The 25,846-nt window shown below is 39.2% G+C and overlaps 2 protein-coding genes across 5 annotated transcripts; one reads left to right on the forward strand and one right to left on the reverse strand.

Annotated features, from left to right (window-relative positions):
• The first annotated feature begins 543 nt into the window (after positions 1-543).
• CHRNA5 (cholinergic receptor nicotinic alpha 5 subunit) lies at positions 544-19,826 on the forward strand. Of its 4 annotated transcripts, XM_032122995.1 has the most exons (7): positions 545-718; positions 9,142-9,293; positions 9,580-9,624; positions 10,876-10,985; positions 11,939-12,770; positions 14,778-14,807; positions 19,397-19,826. In XM_032122995.1, exons 1-7 carry the CDS (start codon positions 613-615, stop codon positions 19,448-19,450), a joined length of 1,329 nt encoding a protein of 442 aa, XP_031978886.1. In that variant the 5' UTR covers positions 545-612; the 3' UTR covers positions 19,451-19,826. The 4 variants fall into 4 exon arrangements, with proteins under 4 accessions (XP_031978887.1, XP_031978886.1, XP_031978885.1 ...); XM_032122996.1 differs by lacking the exons at positions 14,778-14,807; positions 19,397-19,826 and having other exon boundaries at positions 544-718; positions 11,939-12,232; positions 12,612-12,711; XM_032122994.1 differs by lacking the exon at positions 19,397-19,826 and having other exon boundaries at positions 546-718; positions 14,778-17,258.
• CHRNA3 (cholinergic receptor nicotinic alpha 3 subunit) lies at positions 17,259-25,810 on the reverse strand. Its single transcript, XM_032122993.1, has 6 exons — positions 25,401-25,810; positions 23,375-23,514; positions 23,263-23,307; positions 21,998-22,107; positions 19,915-20,926; positions 17,259-18,444 (listed from the first exon to the last, which is right to left on the reverse strand). The coding sequence occupies exons 1-6, from the start codon at positions 25,558-25,560 to the stop codon at positions 18,316-18,318; spliced, it is 1,596 nt and encodes a 531-aa protein (XP_031978884.1). The 5' UTR covers positions 25,561-25,810; the 3' UTR covers positions 17,259-18,315.
• Between the last annotated feature and the right edge of the window lie 36 nt (positions 25,811-25,846).

Here is a 25,846-nt window from a genome sequence, read left to right on the forward strand (position 1 = left end):
TTAGATTAAAAGTTCCGAAATATTCTGCTTTAGAAACTTTTAAAATCGTACTGATTTAAAAACTTTTTTAAAACCCCAACCCTACTGAGTGTTTTATATGGAATGGAAATTAAAAGTTATTTTTTTCGCTAGAAGTCACTTACACTTGTACCCTCCCAAAACCACGGTGCAGAAGCAGCAGGCGTTGGCCGGGTGGATGTGCCGGAGTTATTTAGCGCTGGCACTGCAGCTGCCGCCGCGCGGGACAGCGGCCCCGGCCCCGCTCAGCGGGCACCTGCTCGGCCTCGGCAGGAGCCGCTCCCGGGCTGCGGGACGGGCACGGGGGGCCGAGCCTGTGGGTGCAGCGCTGCCGCCTTTTCCCCGCGGTACCTGCCGGGGAGCTCCTTCGGCGACACCGGCTCCCGCACCGCGCCTCACGGCCCGGAGGGGCGGCGCGGGGGAGGCCAGCAGTGGGTGCCGGGACGGCGCTGTCCGAGGTTCCCGCCCCTCGCGCCCCCTCACAGCCCCCGAAGGGCGGGGCCAACGCCGCCCGGCCCCAGCGGCTCCCAGCTCTCGCCGCCGCGCCCCGTCCGCGCCGCGGGGCTCGGAGGCAGCGGGGGCCGTGCCCCAGCTATGGCCGGGCGCGGAGCGCGGCTGCGCTGCGGTCGCCCCCCCTCCTTGCTCCTCCTCACCTGGCTCTGCGCGCCACTGCTCGGCCAGCCCGGAGCCTCGCACGCGGGTAAGGTGGCTCGGGGCGGCCCCGGGGGGGTGAGGGTCGGCGGGGCCACTGGGAAGAAGAATGAAGGGTAAAAGGCGCTCCGGTGAGGAGCCAGGGGGGTGTCGGAGGGGAGGGCACGGCCGGCCGGGGGTTCCGAGCCCTCCTGGCGCTGTGCAAGGACGCCGGGGATGGAGCGGGTGGTACCGCGGCCCGGGGTGCGCCGCTGCCCCTCCCGGCTGTGGCCCGGCTGGGAGCGTAGGCAGCGGGAGCGGTTCGTGAGGGGAAATGAGGCGGGATTTTGCGTGTGGGGGGTAAACGCTGCCGGCAATGGGGTCTCTGCGCACCAGCATCGTTTGCCGCGCCATCAACTTTTCCCGGACGAGGTTAAAGTAAGGCTAGTGCCGGGTCCGGCGGTGGCTGCTGAAGGAGGATCGTAGAGCTCCGCTGGCTTTAAGAAAACGAGCGGGACCTCCGGAGACCGCGGTCGAACAGGCTCACCAGGGCTGCCCCCTCACAGAAAAGGGGGAAAATGTCTTTGCCAAACTACGGCTTTTCAGGTGCGTTAGCAGTCTTGAGTGCTTCACATTTCATTACGCAGTGGTTACACTTTCTAAATGTAGTATATATCATGCTTTAAAGATCTCAGCTGCCATAGCTTTCAATTTTTGCTCCACTCACTTTTTGAGCGGAGGTGCAGTTGTAGTGTGTGCTCTGCATCTGCAGCTGGTACAGAGGTAAACTTGTAGAATATATTTTAATAACTGTAATTCGCATATGAATATGACTGCACATGAAAACAACCCTCTTAAGAATTTATAACAGAGCTCTCTTTAGTTTGGTCATGCGTTATTTCTTTGACTTCAAAAGAGTCAGTCTCGTAATTCAATCAGGATTTAACTTCCCGAGTTGAAGGATGTAAAATAGCATGTGAAGCTGGAGTGGTCATAGACTTACACAAAGATTAAAGGAGCAAAATCACTGCTCTTCTATAGATTTATTTAGAAACAGTTGTTTCAAAACGCTGCACTTACATAATTTGTAAGTACATTGCCAAGAGTTTTGCAGAATGTCTTGAAACGATAGCTGCAATAATTACAGGCAGAAAGAAAATTAATGAAAGATAAATTTGACCTTTTTTTAATATTAACTGAAAATTGAAAAAGTGGTTGTAAATATGGTTTATGGAAGGTTGATTGTATCAACGTCTTGGTTTTAATTCAGCCTACAAATACTCAGTCTTATTGCTGAATGTGATTTAAAAGATTATTCTTTGTTTCAACATTTGGAAAAGTAGTGCTTTTCACGTTCGTCATGACAGAAGATGCAAAATCATTATGTTACATTTTATGATTTATATGACTGCATGGAATTACCTGCAGTCAGGTTAAGCCAAATTTTTCCTTTTGGCACAAGCCAGCAGTTTTGACTTAAAAGACAACTGATCGTACATAGCGAGGCTAAAATTTTCTTTTCACAACTTGTTTTTTCTAAAATAAAATTAAATTTGCTGTAAGAGTGCTTGTAAATTAATTTGGTGTTTCCTTCAGTTAATAGTGCTTGGATAACTCTGAATTGTCAGGAGAAAATAGTTGCTGATTTAAAATATAGTCAAAGTATAAGTTTTGTTCTTGCTCTGAATTTTAAACTAACAGGTGAGACTTGAACACCCAAACGGAGGTGAGGTTAACAGCAACCTCTAGCACTGCTGTGCTGTGCTGCAGACCTGTGATAGTGTTCCTTGGCAGTTCATGCACCCAAGCGTTTTCCACTCAGTTTAATGAATCAAATCCTTCTCCCTACCCAAGAGGAAGCTGCAAACCTTCCTGCTTGTATGGGTTTCTTGTGATTTTTCTCTTAAAATATTTTGTGCTTTCTTTAGAGATTCTTAGGGGGATAAACGTGAGCATTGATTTGTGGAGAAATGTCTGTATTGGTTTGTAGAAGGAGCTGTGGAAGGCAGTACCTGCATAGTTTTCTGCTTTTTAGAATGGTAAAACCTGGGGTTTGTGTGATGTTATAGGTTTTGAAATCTCCTACTCTTTTATCTGGTTTTGAGCAATGTAGCTGATTTCTGTGAGCTGTAGGGTTGTATGTTCCAGTGTATCCAAGACTGGAATGAAGCTGAGTGGGCAAAATGCTACTGAGGCAGAAGGTAAGTCCAGTGCCCAGTGTCTGCAGCACCCAGCCCTGCACTGGCAACAACCTGTGAGAAGCCCAGGCCTGTTTCTTATTTCCGTAAGGTCTTATTTATGTATGTTTTGGATTTGTGTTTAATTCTGTGACAGATAGCCTCTAAATTTATAAATGGTTCTTCTGACAAGATTCTGCATACTTGTTCTTCCTTTTGCTCCTTGTGCTATCTGCACTTCTATACACCCTTTTGCTGCTCTCTTTCAGCATTCCTCGGTGCTGACTTCACAGTCCATCTTCAGTGTTTACTGACAAGTCAGCAGTCAGTGAAAATGATGCCGTGATTAAAAGTGGTACAAAAGAGAGATGACAAAATCCTGGATTGGTTACAGAGAAGTTCTCCTGACTTCAGCGTGACAGAATTTTTCCTCACGGGAGGCTGACGAGAGGCAGCCTTTTCATGGCCTGGCTGTTGGGCAGGGAGAAGGATCCCAGTTCTGTCTGTGGGAAGCCGAGTGGAGCACATTAGTGTGTCAGTGAGCTCGGGAGAAGGTGCTGTGGCACGGCACAGACCTGCAGTTACAGCTGCAGGTGGCTGTCACTGCTGCTGGCAGTCGTGTCACTAGAGAGGTCAGGAAGCTGTTTGGCACATGGTGTGTACCCGAGAATCCATAGCACAAGTATGCAGAAAGGAACGGTTTGTGGTGCAACTAGCTCTTAATCTAAAGACTGTCAGTTCACATCTATTTCTTGGTTAGTTTACAAACTACATGGCAGTCTATTATGGTTACTAATCAAACTTGTAAATGTATTTAGAAATATGTGCCATAATTATACCTTGTTGCTAAGCTGTTAGGGGATAGCTTCATTCTACTTTACAACTATCAAGTTGTAACTTTAACCTTTCAAATTTGAGTTGAACGTAAGAAGCACCTTCCCTTCTTTCTGTGAGCAACTGTTGTACCTCTGTGCATATTGGTAATTACTAAGCAGTATTGCAGTTCAAAATTCCTCATAGTTTCCTGTCCAATATGTGTCATTTTATTTTGCTGCTGATTGGCCAGATGTTGATGTCTAGGTAAGAGAGAAGGCACAAGTCCTCCCAGTAACTTTGAAGCCACCTCTTCCATGCTTGTAGTTGTGGTGATGGGGTCTGCCTTTATTTTTTAAACAGGGGAGGAAAAGATAGTTCTGGGAAGTTCAGAATGTAATTGTTAGCTTTTCTGACTTTTGTTCAGTAAATGGAATAGTGTTAGTATTGCTGCTTTGACTTACAGAAATCCTAGTTAAGATGATTGTGATCTTTCTAAATGCTTGCTGTTAATTAAACGCTTGACTGTGATTGGATTCTTGGCAATTGCTAATGCATAGAAGGAAAAGTAGGCCAAAAAATTAAAGACCATGCTGGAAGTATGACTCATGATGCTTTTCAAAGAGGCAGGGGAATCAGTACAAAAATAAAATTTCCATATAATACATTACCTGTCTTTTCTACCTAATGAAGTAATGGTGGGAGATAGTCTTAATAAATATACTAGAGTACTGGAGGCAGGTGTACTGTATATATTCATTCACCTTCTCCATTTCTAAGCAAATTATTAGTTTTAGTATGTAGTAGTTAGATCTGTGGACAATAGTCTGTGTTATGATAGCCTAGAGTTAAATAATATAATGTTAACCACAAAGTATGGGTATTTTACAATGTTTATTGTCCTCAGTAGTAGGGGTTTTTTTCATTATAATGGTATATGATTATAAACATGCATTAGTAATATATATTACTTCTGAATCTACATCTTAACATTACACTTCTAAAAAGTGACCCTTTTCCCTTCGAAACTGCACCCAGTAGTGATGCAAAGAAAGCCTGAAATCATTAACACTCGATTCTGTCAGTTAGAAAATGCTTTGAACTACACTGTTTAATGTGTAAGGAGCAGCGTTACACCTGCAGTCCCAATCTGGCTCTTAGACACTTTATCTAAGGAAATGCAGAGGAATACAGTTCAAAGAAAGCTTGTTATTTGGAGAAACATGGCCTCTGATGTTCTCCTATTTCAAACCAAAGATTTATAAAAATACATCTGACATCAAGCTGTAGCACTAAGTATTTTACTGGTAATTCTTACAAAGGGAATAATGTTGCTAAATCATTTTAAGATGCTAGGAAATTTAATCCCATAATGGTACAGTAAATTACGAAAGTGTTATTCTTTTGTGAAACCCATCTTTTGTTTCTTATCTACAACATTTTAAAAGTCTGTCATTAGCAGCTCATGTGAAATTTTGACTTGAGAATGTTAACAAGATGAATAGACATGTGCGTTTCATTATGCTGTTCATGCATCTGAGGCCCATGTAATGCTTCATCCTATTTTCTAAATAGTTCTTCCAAAGTACTTTAATAAAAAAGTTTGTTAAATACTTATGGAGGAAATGGTAGAAACTAATTTTTAAGTACAATGTTTCCAAGGTTAAGTGTTTAATTAGAATTTTTACCTAGTCTTTTGTAAAAAGTGTCCTCCAACTACTTCAGAGTTTAAAAAATTTTGAATTATTGGTCTGCTTTGTGCATAAACATTTGTCTCCTTTGTGCAGAATTAAAATTTAGGCCATCCAACATCATATGTGACTTAGGTGGGGTTTTTTTGGGGTTTTTTTTGTTGCTCAATATGAACTCATACTGAGGGGCTATGAGAAGAGTTTAAGGTGCAAATAATAAACATTGTCATTGGGAGTTACCACTGAACAGTGCAGAGAGCTGCCTTTGATTTAAACTGCAGAGGTTATCCGGCCTCAATAAAAATGAAGACGTACAAATACAGGCAAGCTTAGAACTGCCCTACAAAGGGTGCAGATCTTCTAAGTATTTTTTAGTACACTGAGCTAGTGGCAGGGGTGAGTGTTTCCATAATCTCTTGCCATCTGATTTAGTATGAGATTGTGCTCTGAGTTGTTTGTTTGCTAATCTTGCTAGGCATAGGTTTTAACCTCTTTCTGTTTTTCTCCAACCATCATAGCTAGTCTGCTGCCTTAAGCCACTAAAACTGTTTTACCTGTTCTCTTCTCTTTACATTTTTTCCACTTGTCACCAGCTCTTCACAATTTTTTTAATTGATGTTAGTACAAGGAGTTACTAAGAATCACCACCCTTGTTATAATCTTAAAATCATACAGATATGTGGAAAAGAGATATTAAACACATGCAGTCTGTGTAACAAATTATTTCAATGGCCCTATTAAATAAAATGTACAGGGTAGAGGTGATTACTTATTTTATTTTTGCCAACTCTTAATATATTGTTACCATTCCCAGCCTCCTCATGGAGCTCTCCTTTGTTTAAGATGTCTTTTATAGACCAGTTTGCCCCAGCATATTAATAAACAGAATAAACTAGAAATACTGAAAAGTGTGGATACATCCATGATCAGAAAAAAAAGAAAGAAATAATTGAACTATATTGTTAGTAAATAATGGTCATTGTAATAGGTCAGTGAGTATACTATAGGTCTGAGTATAAAATATTTGAAAAATAACCTGTTAGTATATAAAGGCAATAAAGGAACATGTCCCCTTTTAGCATAGCAGAGGAGATGCTGTTTTTTAAGAGAAGCTTAATCTGGAAACAGCATGTACCCTGAAGATGCTCAGGAGGTCATCTTACAGGAACACAGAAATGGTGAAAGTGCAACTTTGCCTCTGCATTGCTTCAAGGTCAATTAATGGAGAGATAATATCCAGCTGCATAGTCAGTCTTGAATTGTACGAAAAATTCAGTTGAGAGTTTTAACTGGAGGTGGAAAATGTAATTAATGCTAATATAAAAATCAAGTATTTATGAAATATTAGACTGAAATATACTCAGAACCATTAATAATTCAGGAAATAGGGATATAGAAATAGAGAAATTAAGTTGTGTCTTCAGGAAGCACTCTTTTCGGTGTCTGTAAAATGTAGGCTTGGCAAATCTTGATACAGTTATAAATGAGAAAAAATCCTTGGCTAATGAGGATATACTGAACCACTTAAATATATTTTTGGCACTTGTACATTTACAAGGTAACTTGTACATGTGCAACATTCTGTTGCTGGATCCTTTTTGGCAGCAATTCTTATGTCCTGTGAGTTTTCCTGTATGCACCTGAGGTATCTCAGTGGTACAGTGTCAAGTGCCCATCAGTTCTTTGCACATCCCACAAGTCAACAATCTTGAAATGGAGATGTGTCAAACTGTGGAACATGTACAAATAATGTATCTCAAAGAACAGTAGGTTTGTGAGCAAATGAAATACACTCTAAACAGATAATTTGTATTTTGGAACTGAAGGGTGACCTGTCTTAAACCCCAAATGTTGATTTGACCCGCAGCAAGAACTGTTCAGCAGCACGTTAGTGAGGGTAATATTTGTAGGAGGAAGGAGTCCTGCTGCTCCCATTTTGCGGGTCCAATTTCTTAAGCTACGTTTTGCTTTTGCTGCTACTATGACACTTCAGAGAAATCTGGTTAGTATTTAAAATAATAGTTCTGCTGGACTGCCCCACAACTGCAGTGCCAAAGGAGGGGAACTGCCTTGTTGGGCTCTGCAGTGCTTTGGGTGTTTCATCCAAAGGACCTGGACATGAAGCCTTTTGCAGCACAGCAGAAATCCACTGCTGTCACACTTTGATGGATGGGAGGGAACTTAAAACTTAGGCTGCCCATCTTAATTTGTCTAGGCTGCAGTCATATGGAACTGGGTTAGGTCAGTTCAAATTAATGGCTTAAATGGTGTTAGCCAAGCCTCTGCCACAAATGCCAATTCATGGAACTGTTGGTCAAACTCTGAGGTAGCTTTTGCGAGTTTTGTGGGAATGAGAACTGATACTCTATGCAGGTGTGACACTGCCTGACATACAGTGTAGTCATCCCAGGCAATTCTAAAATTCTAGTCCTCTTCAGTATCTATGAATCGCTGATTTACTGAGTGTTGATGGTAATGAACTTCAAGTAGACATTGTTTGTGCTGCCTTTAATTGATACTTTGTTTCCTTTAGCTTCTTTTATGAGAAATATTAAATACCACCAATGTTTTTTCTGCTTGTATCATTCCTAGTTGATCTACTTCTGTTGTGTTGACTAAATTCACCTCCTCTCCCAACAAAGTAATGTTAATCTTCTCAATCTCTCCTTGTATGGATGACTGTCTCTGGTTTTAATCTGTTTATGACATTCTCTGGTGCTTTTCTGCTTCTGATACATCTTTTTTTAGATGGATGCTGTTAGTGAGCACATGATTTCTAGAGAGGTCGTGCCATAGATTTATGTAATGGCATAATATTTTAAGTCTGCATTAAAAAGAGATGGTGGTGAGGTCTGTTCTTTTGCTTATGCTGTCCCTTAAACTGATGATAAGAGTTGCTATGTCTTTTTTTGGCAGTAGTTTCCTTTTAAATCTCATTGGTAAGTAGTAAAAATCTTTATCTAGAACATATGTCTGTGTTTTCTGGTGGTCACCCTAACTTATGTCTGAGAATTGGAGACCCTTTTGTGCAAGGTGGTGTGTGTAGTTTGTGCTTCTCGAGGCAGTGGCCATCTTCAGGTATTTCACACCATCTTTGAAAGCTATTCTTACTTGAATTACTTAGCTAGACACTGATCTTGCCTTTTTTCCTCCCCTCTATCTTACCCAGAATGACTCCTTGAGAACTATGAAAAAGAACTAGAAAGGTGCATTCCAGTCAGTGTAACATTAGAATAGGTAGAGTCAACTGGTAAATAGTTTGGCATATGCATCTAAGATGCAAAACAGTGTGAGGGAAAGTGCTCTACAAGTGCAGCAAAATTTATACATGATAAATGTTCTCAAACGTTAGAAGAAGTACATTAAAACATGAGGAGACTGAAGTTTCAAACTGGATTGCAAGTTATGCAATATACTACAGACATGTATAATGTGGATGTAGGTTTTTAAAAAGTACCACCCTGTTTGAGACTGACAGAACTTCAGTCCCTCATAGATCAGCTTTCAGTTTTAGAGAAGTTCCATAATTGCATGGCATTGGGTAAATGATATAAGAGCTTTTTGCCTACTGAGATTATCTTAATGTTCTTGAGTCATCCATTTCAGGAGTGTGACAATGGTATGAGGATGCTAATCAAACCAGGTAACTTTATGAAAGTATACTTCCAGGACCTTGGCCATGCTTCTAGAGAGAAGGGGATGGGATGAGATGAGAAAGAACTCTGCACAGCTGTAGCTCTTTGGACACAAGAATGCAGATGTACACTGCTCATTTGAATCAATGTTAATACATTCTTTTTTTTTTAATATAGCTGTATCTGAACCTTCTTTTATTGCTAAAAGTGAAGATCGTTTGTTTAAGCATTTATTTGAAGACTATCAAAGATGGGTTCGTCCAGTGGAACACTTGAATGACACAATAAAAATCAAGTTTGGCCTTGCAATCTCTCAGCTAGTAGATGTGGTACGTACAGGAAATAAGTTGTATTTTTCCATTAACTTTAGAAGAATTTCATGTGAAATAATTGTGGCTGTTTTAGCTTAAACACAATAGATTAAGTGTCTAAAATTATTATCAGTTGTAATAAAAATGCACTGTAGATGGATATATGATGTTCTCATATAAACATACTTAGTGATTGGAATGCTTTCGGCAGTGTATTTTGTATTTCAAGTTACAGACCTCTGTGAACTGAAGCAACTGTTTCCTATGGATAGATTTTTTTTGTGATATATGCTTTATTTTACAGGATGAGAAAAATCAACTGATGACAACAAATGTATGGTTGAAACAGGTATGTGTAAAATACTGATAAAAAATTCTGAAGCTTCATAACTGCAAATCAAAATTTGGGAGAAACTTTTCTAGTTAACTGTATATTCAAAAAACTTAGTTCTTGCATGAAATTTTATTTCACACAGTATCGTTATAAAATGTCCCTGGAAATGCTTTAAAGGATTAATTGTGACAAACCTCTTAAAAAAACCCATAGCAACAAGGTAAGTAAAAATTCACCAAATTAAAAGAAATCTGTTATGGTATTGCATGACCATTTAATACATCAAGGAGTGTATTTCCAACCATAAATTGCTGCTTCAGTACAAAAGTTTTCATTCAAAAGCTTTATTAAGAAAAGTATGGTTGGTGTATTCTTCTGTATAATAGTTTTGAGGTCTTTTTCCTGTGGGATGTTTGAAACTATTGGATATACATTATTGAAGAATTCCAGTTTCAATTAAATATGCTTGCTAGAAGGAAGTACTTTTTCCTCTGAAGAATATTTGGGTTTGGGCAGGAAAAATCCTCAAGCTTTGTAATTGTAAGGGTCCGGTACTAAACTTAATTGCCACTATTTACTTGGGTAATGCTGCTCACAGATCATTCTTGATGTAACTGAGAAGAATCTTTGCAGATGCTGGTTATACTTAATAGCTTATGGAATTATTTTTGTTTGGGCTAATTCCTTTCTGTTTATTTGATTTTTTTTTCCTTTTGCTTCCCATTCCCTTCTTTTCCAGTAACTGTAATTTTAGGCCAAGTTTTTATTTTTAGGAAAACTTTGAGACTAGTCAGCAAAAATGAGATGGCCGTGTGGGTTGATGATACTTTGTGCCCTCTTTAATAGTTTCTGCAGATCTTCTTGAAGTTGAACCAGTTTCAAGAGTTGGAGCCATGATGGGGTTTTTTGTATAATGAAAATGTCTAAATTGCTTCTGATTAGCTTCCAGTCATTGGTATTCATCCAGAACAAGCTTTTTTCAAATTTAATTTATACAATTAAATTACATTATAATAGCTCTTACTTATAAATACATGCTCTGAAAAAGGAACATCTTATCTTAAGTTCTGTCAAGTAGCTCTTATAACAGAAAACAAATATTAAGTGAGGTAACTACATGTCCGTTCAGCAAATTCATTGTTTTATGCAAATTTAAGAAGCCAGTTTGATTGTTGTTAATTGCCTCATTATCTATTTTCATGTAGTATCACCCTGCTTAAATCCACTTCCCAATAATAATGATTTTTACGTCTCTCATATCCACAGGAATGGGTAGATGTAAAATTAAGGTGGAATCCTGAAGACTATGCTGGGATAACATCTATTCGTGTCCCATCAGATTCTATTTGGATTCCAGATATCGTGCTGTATGACAAGTAAGATTTGAATCTTCTCATACAAAATGCATTTATGTTATAACTTCACTGGCCAAACTGCTTCTAGGAGGCTTGTTGGATAGACATAATGTGTACGTTTAGTGGGCTAAGAATCTGTGGAAGAATTTGCCTCTGAATCCAAATGGACTTTGCTGCCATGTTAAATGCTCCAATGTTTTGCTTTACTTCTGAATGGAATTTCTAGTCCCTTTGAAAAGGTTATTTCCATTTTGTTGTGTAAACTTTTTTCTTAATTAGAAAAAAATGTCTTGCAAAGTGCTGGGTACAAATAGTGTAGAGTGATGGGAGGGAAGCAACTAATTTATGCTGTTGTAGGTCATATTAATGGAGTTAAAGTCAGGTACATTTAACTGTAAGGGGGGGTTGCCTTGGTTTTGGGTTGTTCTTGGTTTTTTTCTTTTGAAAATTAACAGATCTCAGACACAGTAACTTTTGAATTAACCCTTCTGCACAATTTGTGTGCATTTACAATGCTTTTACATTTCCTGACTTGTTGAGTCAGGATAAAAGGCTGTTGCGGTGACTGTAAATTCAAGTTTCGACACAAGTATTACTTTACCTGTTTCATGACTCTTTTTCTTCAATAATTATGATTTGGCCAAATTTAAAAGTACTTATTCTGTATTACTAATAGAAACACCAGAGCTGGGTCATGCTATTAAAGATCAGGATTTTTCCAATCTTTTCATAAGTCATTGGGACCATAGAAAGTTGCACAGATCTTTTCAGGATTGGAAAATATTCTTCTATCTTCCAAAGCTGTTTACCTATGTGGGATTCAAATTTGAGGAAAAATGTTGACTATGAAGACAATACAAAATTTTATCTATCCAGGCATAAATAATAGAAATGACAATAACAAAGCATAATTTCGTATTTAAATGCACTCCCACACTCCATTGTAATTACATGCGTTATCTCTCTTCTTTCAGTGCAGATGGACGTTTTGAGGGAACATCTACAAAAACTGTGGTAAAATACGATGGCACCATTGCTTGGACTCCACCAGCAAACTACAAAAGTTCTTGTACTATTGATGTAACATTCTTCCCCTTTGACCTTCAAAATTGCTCCATGAAATTTGGTTCCTGGACTTACGATGGCTCACAGGTTGATCTAATTCTTGAAGATTATGATGTTGACAAAAGAGATTTTTTTGATAATGGAGAATGGGAAATAGTCACTGCAACAGGGAGCAAAGGAAACAGGACTGATGGATGCTGCTGGTATCCTTTTGTTACATATTCATTTATAATTAGACGTTTGCCACTTTTTTACACTTTGTTTCTCATTATTCCTTGTATTGGGCTTTCATTTCTAACTGTCCTTGTCTTCTATCTTCCTTCAAATGAAGGTGAAAAAATTTCACTTTGCACTTCAGTACTGGTATCTTTGACTGTCTTTCTTCTTGTTATTGAAGAAATTATTCCATCATCTTCTAAAGTTATTCCACTCATAGGAGAGTACTTGGTGTTTACTATGATATTTGTGACCTTGTCCATTGTGATAACTGTCTTTGCTATCAATATCCACCACCGCTCCTCGTCCACACACAATGCGATGGCACCCTGGGTTCGCAAGATATTTCTTCACAAACTGCCCAAGCTGCTTTGCATGAGAAGCCATGTCGATAGATACTTTGCTCAGAAGGAGGAAACAGCAAATATGAATGGATCAGAATCATCTAGGAACACCTTGGAAGCAGCTCTGGATTCTATCCGCTATATTACACGACACGTTATGAAGGAGAATGAAGTTCGCGAGGTGGGTATGCTAGTCCTGCTGCACTGATTTTGTACGAGTGGAAATTAGAAAACCAAATAGTGGTTTACTGTGCAGTTGCATATTAAAGATGTGCTACAGCTTTTGTACTTCACTGAAAGCTGTGTAGTTGTTTCCACTGAAAAGATGTGCAACTATGGTACAATACTGAGAATATTTGGCTGATACAGTACAGTCTTTGGGTTCTTTAGAAGTCTTTTGCTTTCTTCTAGAAGTAAGTTCTTGTCATTAGTTACACATTGTGAGACACTCGTCTATTACAAGAGCATGTACTGTAACTGTTCCCTACAGCACTGCTGAGATGATGAGAGAAGGAGCTATTTTTCACTTTAATGTTGTACCTGAAGACTATCTTGAAAAATGCAGTTGCCTTATATTTTCCAAATAAATACTGGCAAGACTTACCTTGCAGTTTTCAATTCCAAATAAGGGCTCTAACTCACATGTATTAGTTTAAATACAAGCTATAGCCATATGTTGGTCATTTTGTGCTGAGATCAAATATGGACTCAATGACTTCATAACTGTTCTCTTCTACCCTTACTATTATTTGTCTCTAAGTCATACCAAAAGATGTCAGAGGCTTTTTTCAGTCTGTGCATTTGCACTCTGAATTGTTCTTAATAAATGTTTACAACTTTTGTGTAAGAGCATTAAAATCTCTTTTCTTTACATGCTTTTTACGCTAGCACCATAGGTACATCAGAGACTTAAATGCTATTTCCAGTCTAGTGTAGAAGTTTGTAGAAATATAGAAGTTTATTGTGTACTGTCTGTTTCTGATGGCAGAGCCTGAGGTTCTTTCAGTTTATATGGGAATTGCTGTCTCTGGTTGCTGAGAGTGTGTTCTCCCATACTAGACTAGGAGTAATGTGCCTCCTCTGATGTGCCTTCTCAGGACTTGATTCTGACATTGTCACAAGGGATGCGGCCTAGATTTTTAAGAAATATATCTGCTGTACTGTTAAAGCAGCATCTAATAGCCCTGCATTGTATGAACAACAGAAATAGAATAGTTTGCTATTAAATACATAATTTCCTGTAAATTAAAGGTTGATTGTGAGTGACAAGTGATAAGTATTTCGTTTTACAAATGTAATGTTGTTGTGACTGTAAACCTTGGAAATTAACATACAGCTGACTGGGGACTCACTTGTTTTATTATTACTGGGCTCCAGAGAATGCAAGCTTTAATTACAAAAGTTGTTAATAAATGCTGGACACCTAGTGTCTGGCTATTGGAGCCTTACATCTTAGGAAGCATTAGGCTTGGGAAATGTAGATAGCTCCAGTTCAAATCCAAGACAATTGTTTGGGAAGGTTTTAATTTGCTTGCACAATTATATCTGCAATACTTGCAAAGCTGTGTATAGATATGAATAATTTTATCAAAAAGGAAAGTAGTCTTGAAACTACTGTGAGTGTTCTGCCTAGTGTATAATTCTGTGGAGCAGTAACTTTGCAGCTTTCAGCTCTTGTTTGTAACACAACAGCTGCTCTGTACTAACGATTTAAAAAAAATTTTTTTATTATTACTGTTTGGGGAGGTTTGGTTTTGGTTTTCTGATTAGTTTGGTTTTCTGGTTAGTTTTTTGTTGTGGGCTGGTGTTGTTGGTTGTTTGGGTTTTCTTTACAACTTTTGCTTCCAACTCCTGCTTGGGAATTCTGCTTTATGACGTCACAGGCCATGAATCCTGCAGTATGTTAGAAGATGGCAGACCAGTCTCATCTCTCTGTAGATGAGGATGTTTGGTGCTTGTCAGGGTCAATTTCTGCATCAAAATCTACATAGCTTATCAATCTTCACAGAGGGAAGTTTGCTTCTGTTCTAACTCACAACGTAATTGTAAAATGTTGTTCAAGAGGGTTATCATATGGACATGGTTGAAAAAAGTGTACTTTGAAATAACTAAGAATTGCAGGATTTGGTACTGTGTTTTTACCTGTTCTTGCACACACTGACCAACTCTTGTGCTCTTTCTCTTTTAGGTTGTTGAAGACTGGAAATACATTGCTCAGGTGCTTGATCGAATGTTCTTATGGGCTTTTCTTCTGGTTTCAATAATTGGATCACTTGTGTTATTTATTCCTGTTATTCATAAATGGGCAAGTATAATAGTACCTACCCATATAGGCAGTACCAATGCATAAATATTTTCGGAGCCGTGTCCTACTGATATGTCTCTGAGTTTTGCAGTAGCTCTGTTTCCATGCATGTTCTTTGTAGTCATGTTTCTGCTAGAGTAAAAAAGAAAAATCCAAAACTAGAAAATTAGGTTTATCTTAAAGCATGGCATTCCCAGGACACATAGAAGTCAATTTGCTTATTGCCAGTCTACTGAGTTACTGCTAAGCCAGGTCAGAATTAAAAGAACCTTCTCAAGCCATTGCATGTATGATTTATCAAAAAAGCATACACTGACACCTACTGTGAAATAGAAGGATTTAAATTTTTTTAATGATAATCACTGTAGTCCAATTATTAAATTACTATATAAATTGCTACACTGAATATTAAATATTTGCAGTTACACAGTAGAGTTGCTTATTTCAATTTAGTATACAAAGGAGAATTTTTATCAGCTCTCTTCAGTGTGTTGTAGAAGTATGAAATTTCGCCAGAGTAAATTAAAATATAATAAAAATACAAGTTAAACTTCCTGTATATCTAATACACAACTAAGAACAGCAGTTTGACCATGATTGGCCTTTATAACTTTTCAGTGGAATTTGCTGCTAAATTTTAAAGCTTGTTAATTCTGTGATACCAACAGGAGCATTTAACAAGCCTTAAAATGCCTAAAGCATATGTGTATATTGATGTCTCCATCAGCTTTGGAAAGGAAGGCAAAGGCAGTTAACTGAGTTCCCAAGTTGTATTCTAAGGGGCTGGAACATTCAGATTTCTTTACTCTTGATGAAGAATTTGATACAGTATGTGAGTTTGCAGACACATTAATTATTTCCTGTGTTTGGGTGTTTCTCAGAATTATTTAAGCACAGGCAGAAGGAATTTGTGGAGCATCTTTCTGAAGGAGGTGGGTAACGAATTATCATGCTGTAGAACCAAATACAGATGATTAATGATTTTCACATTTATTAAACTGAACTTGAGAGCTACCTTAAATTATTTCTTTCACTTACAAAACCATATGTAACTCTAAGCAGCAAGGACTTAGAGTTTTCCATATTTCCTTTTTCCTAAGATTGTTGAAAACGAACTTGCAACTTTTCAATTATTCCATTTAAATACATTCTTTACATTGATTCCAATGCCACCTTTCTTCCTTTCTTAATAGCTTTATTTCTGGAAAAGACTCTAAAATAGTTGGGTATTTTCCTACACCAAAGTTGTTTTAGTGTTGTTCATAATATAGTTGCATCCTGTAGGGCTAATACAGGAATGCCAGGCTAGAGCAAGTCTTAGGAAGTTTTTGTTTGTTTAAATTACTACATTAATAATAACATGTTTAGGTGAGAAGTTTTAATGTAAACTCTGGTATCTTCAATAATTTTACATTTTTATAGTGATTATAAATTTGAACAACAGATACTTATTTCTCCCATACCCCCTCCCAGATCTCCTTTATAATAGCCCTGTACTGATTATAATAGCTATTACTTACGTCATAACATATATAATTGAATATTTATTTCAAAATGTTTTAATTTGCAGGATATTCTTGGTTTTGTGTAGCTTTTAAAGGCTCACAAGTAGGAAAATGATGTCAGGCAGGCCTTTTTTGTTTTGTTTGTTTTTTTAATAGTAATTAGGGAGTCACTCTTCTTCAGTTACAATTCAGTTACATCTGACATTGGATATCCATGTTTCCTCTATTCCCATCATAACTTTAAAGGTGAATTTTCAAGATTATCTGATTTAATTCAGATATAAGAGCTTTGACTTTCTCAGTTTTACTGAGGTTAAACAATGCATCAGTGACTTTCTCTGTGTGCAAGTTGCAGAAATACTTCAGATAGCTTGTTTCCTCTTCAAATACAACATTTCTTTTTAAAGTCTTCCATAGGTTTGAATTACTGAAATTTACCTGAAGAGAAAGCAAAGTGAGTAAAACTGTAGATCAGATATATATCTTTATTTTTTTAACTCTCCATTTCATCTCTTTCCCCTTGTTAAGTGATGTCTCCAGGCTGCCCAGTTATATCATGATGGGCAGCACATTGCCCAGTGGAGTCACTCTCTTTGTTATAGTAACTCACAATTTTTGCAAATGCATGAATTTTTTTTAGTGACTTCTAGTCTGATCATGGTAGATTCAGGTAACAGCTGACACTGGAATCCTTGGGGTCTTCTGCTTATCAGGTGTGTCTGAAACAAAAGAATGTTAATATACTCAGAAGCATGGACTTTTACTTCTGTAACTTATTGCTGAATGTATTGAACTGTAGGTAATGGTACCTTACATAGATTACTGTCACTTGCTCAAAATAAATGAAAATAAGGCACAATTTTCAACAGTTTAATTCTCTTTATTTTCATAAATGTTATATCACATGATACACTGTATTTCCAGAAAGTTTTCAGTTTGGTACAGAGAGAACAGTTCATATTTTTACAAAATATGTACAGTGTTTTGTTGCATTCTTTATTCATGCTCTTAAATAATCTGCAGTTACTGATGAAAAAAAAAAAATATGTATGCCTAAGCAACAATTTTAGCACACTTTACAGGACTATTTTGTCTACCTGCCTTCCCTTGGCATGAAACACTTTGCTATAGCAGGATGCCTCTGTATCCAAACTATCCAATCAGAGCATTGTGATCCTTTGCATCACTTGCAGACTGTCTTAGTGTGTGTTTCACTTGTACACAATTCTAAACATCATTAGGTTTGAGCAGCTTTTTTTTCTGATGGCCTTCACATACATTGCATTCTGGGGATACAGAGAGTTTACTTTATGACTGCTTTATAACCATCATCTATTATTTACCTATTTGTTTTCCTTTTGTGATAAACTTCTCGGTCCTTTCTTGACACTGTGTGGGTCAGTTTGTACAGCAGGTGGCAATGTCTGCATTCCAGCAGTTTGGTACTTGTGCTTCCCACCATTCCATCCTCATGAGGGTATTCATGGAACTCACTATGAACTCCTTCCAGAAGATCCTGTCATGGTCTGAAGAGGCTTGGCACCAGACTAGGAAACAAACCTAGTAGGCCAAAGCATTCAACCCATCTTGACTTTCCAAATATTCATGTAATTTTCCATTTCTTTATTAACCCCTTCTTAAATAATTGCTATGAAGTTTAACACACTGCTTCCATCTTTTCCAGTTATTGAGAGAAGTAGCTGTAAAGCATAGCTCGTATTACTTTGAGATTCGCTGTCATAAAGGTTCAGAATAATTTCTTTTTCCGCATTCTGAACAAAGCCGCCTTGGTCAAGCAAAGTTTAAGCCAAGAGAGATCCTTGTTCTACTACACATGGAAGAGACATGAGGCGCTGGGAGGGGGATGCAGAGTTGGTTGGCAGTTTTATTTGATTTCACAATGTTTTATTTAATCTTTACATTTCATCTCCAGCCATCAAAGGTTGTAAAAACAATCCTGCTGTTCCTAGAATACATACCAGGATGAAAACCCATAGAAAAATACGATCAATTACCATGGCAACATATTTCCAATCATCCTGAATCTGGAAAAAAAAAAAAAAATAGCAAGTTGGCATGTTTATTAGGTGAATAAGTTGCATTAGCAATAATACCATTTCATATAGGAAGTGCACTTTCTTCTGTATGTAGATATCTTTATGTATACACAACTTACACATCTGTTTTCACTGACAAATTAATTCATTTTGAAGAAGCTTTATTTGCATATGCTCTTTGGAGCAAAGCCAAAAGCTGCTGCTTCAAATCCAAAAGGTTGATCACCAAGACACTGGACTTGAGGAGATACAACTTCTCTATTCCAAAGATGAAAGTGTAAAGCTTTAGATTCTTAGATGAACAGGTTTGTCCAGAAAACGTTACTGAAACAGACTGCTCCTGCTGGTCTTTAGGTAGTATGTAAAAAGCAAAAATTAATTGGTATATAATTATTTGGTATGTTAATTACGTAGTACTGAAATTTGACTGTTTTCATGCATAATGCAAAATTCATCTCTGTCCCTTTCATGTAAAAAGGGAACCAAGTTTCAAAAAACAACAGATTTTTCTAATTTTCTTTTTTTTACAGTGAATGTTCTAGCAAGAGTGACACTGAAGTATTCTGTATGTTATATATTAATAGTAACTTGGTGATCATTTTAGTTACTATTGAGATTACAATTCAATTTTTTTTTGTTTTCTTCAAGAATGATAAGAAATGAATAATGCATTTGTTGTTTTTAAAATTTGTTCTTTTTAGCTTAGAACTTGTTTGTTAAGGGAAACTTAAAAACCCAAAGCAACCCTGTATTTTCTGTACCAACTAAACTAAATAGAGTTCTGATTTCAGTATAAACAAAGTGAAGTTAGAATGAAGTGCCAGAGTGTGGGGATTTAAATTCTGTGATAATTGTGATGGTGTGGCTACTGCTCATAGTATGTTTGAGGAATATAATAGAAAAAAAAATTTAATTTTTTTTTCTCCTTTATTGTGTTAAGATGCAGCTTTGTGAAAGATGCCGGTCCCTGTCTCGCAGTAGTTGCCTCATTTAGCTACAGCACTTTACTCTGCAGCAGCAACAGAATGAGCACCATCATCACTGTGAGGGACATTCACTCTTACATTTCTGTTGTTGATGGTAAGCTGTGGGAGGAAGAATGTAACTTTCTAAAGGCCATAGGGTCAGCAAATTCCACTATTAAGATTATAACTTGGAAAATCCTAACTTCAACTCTTGTGGGATGGGTGGTCTCGTATGTTCCCCTAGCAGTGGTTGCCTTAACATGCCTCACTCAGTACATATTGTGAATAAAAGAGATCATTGTGCAGCAGAGCTGCTTCTCAATTATGTAAGTTCAAAACTGCACATACTTGTAATACAGCTTATGTAATTTACTTGCATAAAATAATGGTCTCTGTTATCTTTTTTGTCTGTTTGTTTGAGATCTTTTTCTTACCAAACACACTAATGGCAAAAGGTATCTGCAGTTTGAGTAACAGTAAAATATGTTCTTACCTCTTTTGCTTCATTCTGCATTTTCATATTTTCTGCAATGTATTTCACACTTTCAATAGCATCTCTCATTTCTGGTGACAGAACTGAGAATGAAAGCATAGGATCTACAGACTCAGAGCTTGAACTTCTAGTGAGATTGCCACTGAAATCCGAGAACTTCGTGCGCTGGTACTGACAGCAGCTACATGCCGTATCTTGACATACAAAGCCATCTTTACAGCATTTGGTTTCAGAACCGTTGATGCAATTTAAGTTTGAAAACTCAGAAGTGAATAATGGTTTTGGCTTCTGATTATTCTCTTCATCACTGGCAGGCCTTGTCATGAACATGATCCGGGGAAGTAAGTTCAAGAAAATGGTTCTCACCCACACGGGCATTGTGTGTGTCTTGGGTGTTCTGTAGTGCACATTTAGTACAAATACTGTTATGACAATTGATAGAGTTACAAATATCATGGTGAAAAGGAGGTATTCCCCAATAAGGGGAATTACCAGGGAAGTAGAAGGTATGGTTTCTGTGATAACAAGAAGGAACACTGTTAAAGAGAGAAGAACTGATATGCAGAGTGTCACCTTCTCACCACAGTCTGAGGGCAAATAAAAAACTAATACAGTCAGGAAAGAAATCAGCAGGCAGGGAATAATCATATTGATAGTGTAAAATAAAGGTAAACGCCTAATGTAAAGAGAGTATGTGATGTCTGGATATATCTCTTCGCAACAATTGTATTTGATGTCGTGTTTATACCCTGGAGCTTTAATTATAGCCCATTCTCCACTCTCCCAGTAATCTTTCAGGTTCATTGTAGAGCCAATTAAAACTAAGTCAATTTTGGCTTTGTCATAAGACCAGGAACCAAACTTCATGGTGCAGTTCTGATAATCAAATGGGAAGTAGGTTACATCTATTTTACATGAACTTTTAAATATAGCTGGAGGTATCCAGGTCACATCACCCGTGTATTTTAAAAGGGCCTTTGTCTTGTCATCAACCTGGAAATCCCCAACTGCACTGTAAAGCAAGTAAAAATAACAAAAATTAGAATGATCTACTCCAGGTAGTTCCATACATTCAGATCATATACATGAACTCTTTATTTTGGGGAAGTCAGCAATTACTTGTTTACTTGGAGCTCAGTTGCTTATGCAAGACTGAGTCAGTGACCGTCATAAATTTGCACAGTTAAACTGAAACAAAAGCTCTATAAACTCACCAGGGAGGAGTTGGAAGGAAATACTCTCTCTTATTAATAGCATGGCTTGGTGCAATCAATATTCAAAATGGCAAATAACAGATTGCAAATGGCAGTCTGACTAGATGAGTGTTGTAGGCCCCTGCCAACTAAACTATTTCATTCTATTCTATATCTAGATTGATCAAGCCCATCAGAACTCAAGGGATGGTAAGAATTTTACTGATACTTCCACCTCTTCTGTGGACAGTGCAGGTAGTAACTGTGGAAAGAGGGATTAGGTTTGGAGTCTATCTTTGCATAATGAGTGTATTTTCTAAGAGGTTTTTTTAAGTCCCACTTTGCTATCTTATATGATCCACTTGAGTAAATGAAAAAGTAAAATTAAAGGGTAATTTGAAATGTTAAGGCCCCAGTTAGAAAAGGAGTGTCATCACTGTTGATCCATAGACCTGAGTTTTGGATCTTGTAGCTGAGTCCATTTCATTGAGAATTGCTTTCTTACAGATCCATTTAGTTATAGTTTGGCTCTTCACAGTCTCAGAAACTGACATCTAAAGTAAAAGGTGTCAAATTGTGAATTTAACTGCTAAAAAGCTAGAATTTGCATTTCTTTCAGTTAGAGTTGTGATTCACAGGGGCTTGTGAAGGGGAAAAGCCAAGTTCACTTTGGCCTGCTCACTTGCAGCTCCAGGTTAGAGCTGATTCCTGCCCAGTGATGCTGACGTGGCTGGCATGAGGGTGAGAACAGCAGTGGGGGGATGCAGGACACAGGTGTGTTGAAAAGCAGCTTTTCAGTGCATTCTGTGAACTTGCTGCTGATTTTTTTTAGAACTGGTAACATCAACCCCTCTCCCTGAACTAAGAAGTTAAATATGCAAGAGCCTTACTTGTTATATAAAACAATATCTGGTTTCCAGATCTGGCCAGATGGAACTCGGATGAATTCAGCACCTCCATAGTCTGCTGGATTCCACCGAAGCTTGTAATCATTCCAGATCTAATTATGGTAGAAATGAGTCTATGTTAGGTTTGTGAAGAAACTGAAATTCAGTGGACTAGATCTGAACTGAGTGCTGTCATATCACTTCCACGGTTGATTTATTTTGGATACTACAGTGTTTAGATGTTTCTTTAACAAACACATATGTGTGGTGTTTTTTCATATGCAGATTTTAGGTGGGCCTAGATAGCTAGACCTTGTTGGTCATATGCATATATGACTTAAATATATGTGACTGTCCCAGGAATGTCTACTCAATAGCTGGAACAAGGTGAAAGAGGGACTAAGATACAGTCCCACACTCTCTGAAAAGAGAGTAATAATAACTTTGATCTCAAAAAAGCAGGTATCTGTGGGACAATGAAAAGAGATTCCTGGAGGCTGTGGAGCAATTTGTGAGCATCAGTCGAGGGACCTTGGGTAGATGGGTCAGAGAGAGCTCCAGGGTGTTACGGCTCAGGTAACAGCCTTTGTCGCTAGGACTTGTTAAACCCCATTTTAACGAGGTTGAATATCAAGGTGAAGGTGGGAACTAAGTTGGTTACTAAGCTGACTGCAAAAGTTATTAACTGCATTTTTAAAAGCCATTTTAACGTGAAGTACAGATTTTTGGTTCGTTCTCACTTTACGGGAGCTAACCAGCACCAAGTGGCGCTGTGCGGGACCTCCATGCCGAGCTGCTTCCCTTGCGTTGGTGTCTGCCAAGGCAGCGCGTTTGGGAGTCTCCAGAGAAAAAATCTTGTATTTAGCGACTGCAGTAAGTGTAGCAGCCTTCCTCCGCTCCTGTCCCGTCCCTTCCTCCGCTCCTGTCCCGTCCCTTCCCGTCCCCTTTCGCCGGGCGGTGCGGCGGCCGCTGGGGGGCAGCAGCGCGCCGGGGAAGGGCTCGGGCGGCGCCGCCGGCACGGAGCGGAGAGCCAGGGATGCTCTCCTGGGATTCTCTCCCGGGATGCTGTCCAGGGATATTGTCCCGGGATGCGTCTGTGCCCCGAAGGACCCGAGCCTGGCGCCGCCCCCGCGACCCTGGAGCCCGCAGACGCCTCGCTGGGCAGGCGGGTCCTCCCGCCCCGGGTCGCCCCGGTGGAGCGGGGAACACTCCCTCGCTGGAGGGGAAGTGAGTCGGTGCCGTCTGCGCTGTCACTGAGCGCTACTTACGTGCTTCAGCCACAAGTTGGTTTCCATTATCTGGTTGACTTCGTCCTGGAAAAGAGAGGTGTGTCGGGAGATGTGCCGGCCCTGCCGCGGCGGCCGGCGGGGCTGTACTCACCACCTTCACCAGCTGCGACATGGACACCTCGAACTGGATGATGACGGGGTCCGAGACGTTCTTGACGGGGCGCACGAACTGGTTGTAGCTCTCGAAGAGGGCCGCGTAGAGCCGGTGCTCAGCCTCGGAGCCGCCGCAGCCTGCGGAGGGCACGGGGTGAGCGCCGGGCCAGCCCCGTGAGGAGCAGGGCCGCCCCGCTACTGAACTGACTGCCCAGCATCCCTGTGCGCTGGGCAGAGCCCCAGCCTCACCTAAGCGGGGAGTAGTGTGCCATGGGGGACATTCGCTTGGGCTGCGAGAAGAAAAGCAGTGAAAGGTAATGCTATGACAGAGGTTTCCTAACACACGTCTGCAAAGTGAGTTAAAAAAATAGTTTTGGGGAATTACTGAAGAACTAGGGCTGCAAAAACCGTTTTCCCTCACAGTCCCAATCCCCCAGACCTGGCAAGGCCACAGGGCTGTGGAACAGAGGAAAGGGAAAGTATAACCCAACAGACCAGGCCTCTGGTAAGGGGTCAGAACGCCTTGCATTAGGAAGAGTCCCAGGAAATGAGAAGTCTGCTTTCTAGTCTGAGTCATGACTGCATGATTACGGTGAGGATAACAGCCTGCTTCTTAAAATATAAAAAAAGAAAAAAAGATTAAAATTTTATTAACTGTTACATTCACAGACTTTTCAGCACACTCAAAGAAATGTGCTAACTACCCCTTTATTATTCTAAGTAGTTTTTATTTATAGTAGATTCCTATTGTCCTTTTGCCAGTCATAAGTGCAGTTCATCGTACTCTGTGGCCAACAAAAAAGCTGCTAGCTGAAATTCTTAACAAGGTACTTCACCTGTTTCAGGATGAGCTGTGAGAGCTTGTATTTTACACTACTATTTTGCTATCAAACTAGGCAATAACCATCCTGACACTATTAGAAGCCAGTGGCCTTTTTATTTTTAGAGAGCTATCTCAAACTCTCTTCTGAACTACACATCCTCATGAATTCCAACTGAAAAACCAAAAAAGGTTTTGTCATTAATGGATAGCACTATGCAAATTTGGCAAAGTCACAAACTGAAGTCTGTTGAACATATTCTACAGTTCCTTTGAAATGGAAATATGAATATTTGCAAGGACATGTTTATTTTTTGCCAGTTGTTTTTTAGTAGAGAAAGAGGGGGGAGGCAGAAGTATCTGCAGGTGACAGATTGCACCAAGCAGGTGTTGCTTTCGAATCTGTGAGACCTCACCTCTCCCTAAGACAAGAGGGTTCCCCTCACGTGAAACTGTTCAGCTAAAAGGTCTTTGGTTTGGTGTTGTCTGATTGGTTTTTACCCCTTGTGCCTTCTCTTGTTCCCTTGGAGTGCAATTTTGTTTTCAGATTAGTGAAATCATTCAAGCTGGCTTGCTAACTAAAAAATGAACATTTTTAACTGCCAGTCTTGCTTGTACTATTTGTTGATATCTTCTACCTCATAGATTGAGATTTCCTGGAATAAATACCCTTCAATCTTTTAGATAAATAATTTTAAATCTAGATGTTAACACTATTATAGTCAATCCCAAATTGCCAGCCTTTTTACATGTCACCAGCACTCTAATTAAATCTAGCATCCACTGTCTCTAGAGAAGTGCATTTATGTGGTTTTTCATTTAAATATCTCGTGCTTTCCATATCTGCAGAGAGAAGACATGCTGTTTGCAGCACATACTTAAAGCTCTTTAATGTTGTCACTTTCTTGTCTTCTCTGCAATATATGAAACCACACCTTTATGTATAAGGTGCTTTTTCTTCATGTTAAAATGGCTTTATGTGTCCTGTTTGGTATCTTTAATCAGGACTACCTAACTACTTTGCAAGGATAAACTTAAAAAAAACCCCACTGAACAACAAACTATGTAACAGAAAGAGCTGTACCACGATTCTGTCCATTTGCCCCTTAGGCTGGAGAGTGCTTCTGCACTTCTTAAAAATAATCTGCTCCCCTTTTCAACCCTCCCTTTACCATCAAAGAATAACAAATTAAGGATCACTCACCTTGACAGAGAAAGCAAACAGCAGCAGTTAGAAGGAGAGTGTTCAGGCTCTCCATGGTCTTATGAATTACTGCCTGTGGACAGGGGCTGTTGAGGATGAGCTTCACTGCCAGGACTGTACGAACACAGGGAGCGGGGTGAGCTGTGCTCCTCCGATGCATGAAATGCCTGCAAGCAGCAGCCGGCAGGACCCTGAGCACAGCTCTGCGCACTGAGATCCCATTAGGTTTGCTGTGCTGCCCCCTTTCAAGCTACCCAGGCTGTCAGAGCTTTGGAAATGGCAAATAAAGTGCAGGAAAAACAGATGTTATTGTAGGCAAAGAGCAGTCTTCTGGCACAGATAGTAGGCAAGATTCCTTAAAATGGTGCATAAATGAGCCTGGTAATCTGACAATGCTGAAGAGTTTTCCAGCCAGCTGCTATACAGAATTCTTATCTATCAGAAGC

Source organism: Corvus moneduloides, chromosome 13 (genome assembly GCF_009650955.1).
Source record: "Corvus moneduloides isolate bCorMon1 chromosome 13, bCorMon1.pri, whole genome shotgun sequence".
Lineage (NCBI taxonomy): Eukaryota > Metazoa > Chordata > Aves > Passeriformes > Corvidae > Corvus > Corvus moneduloides.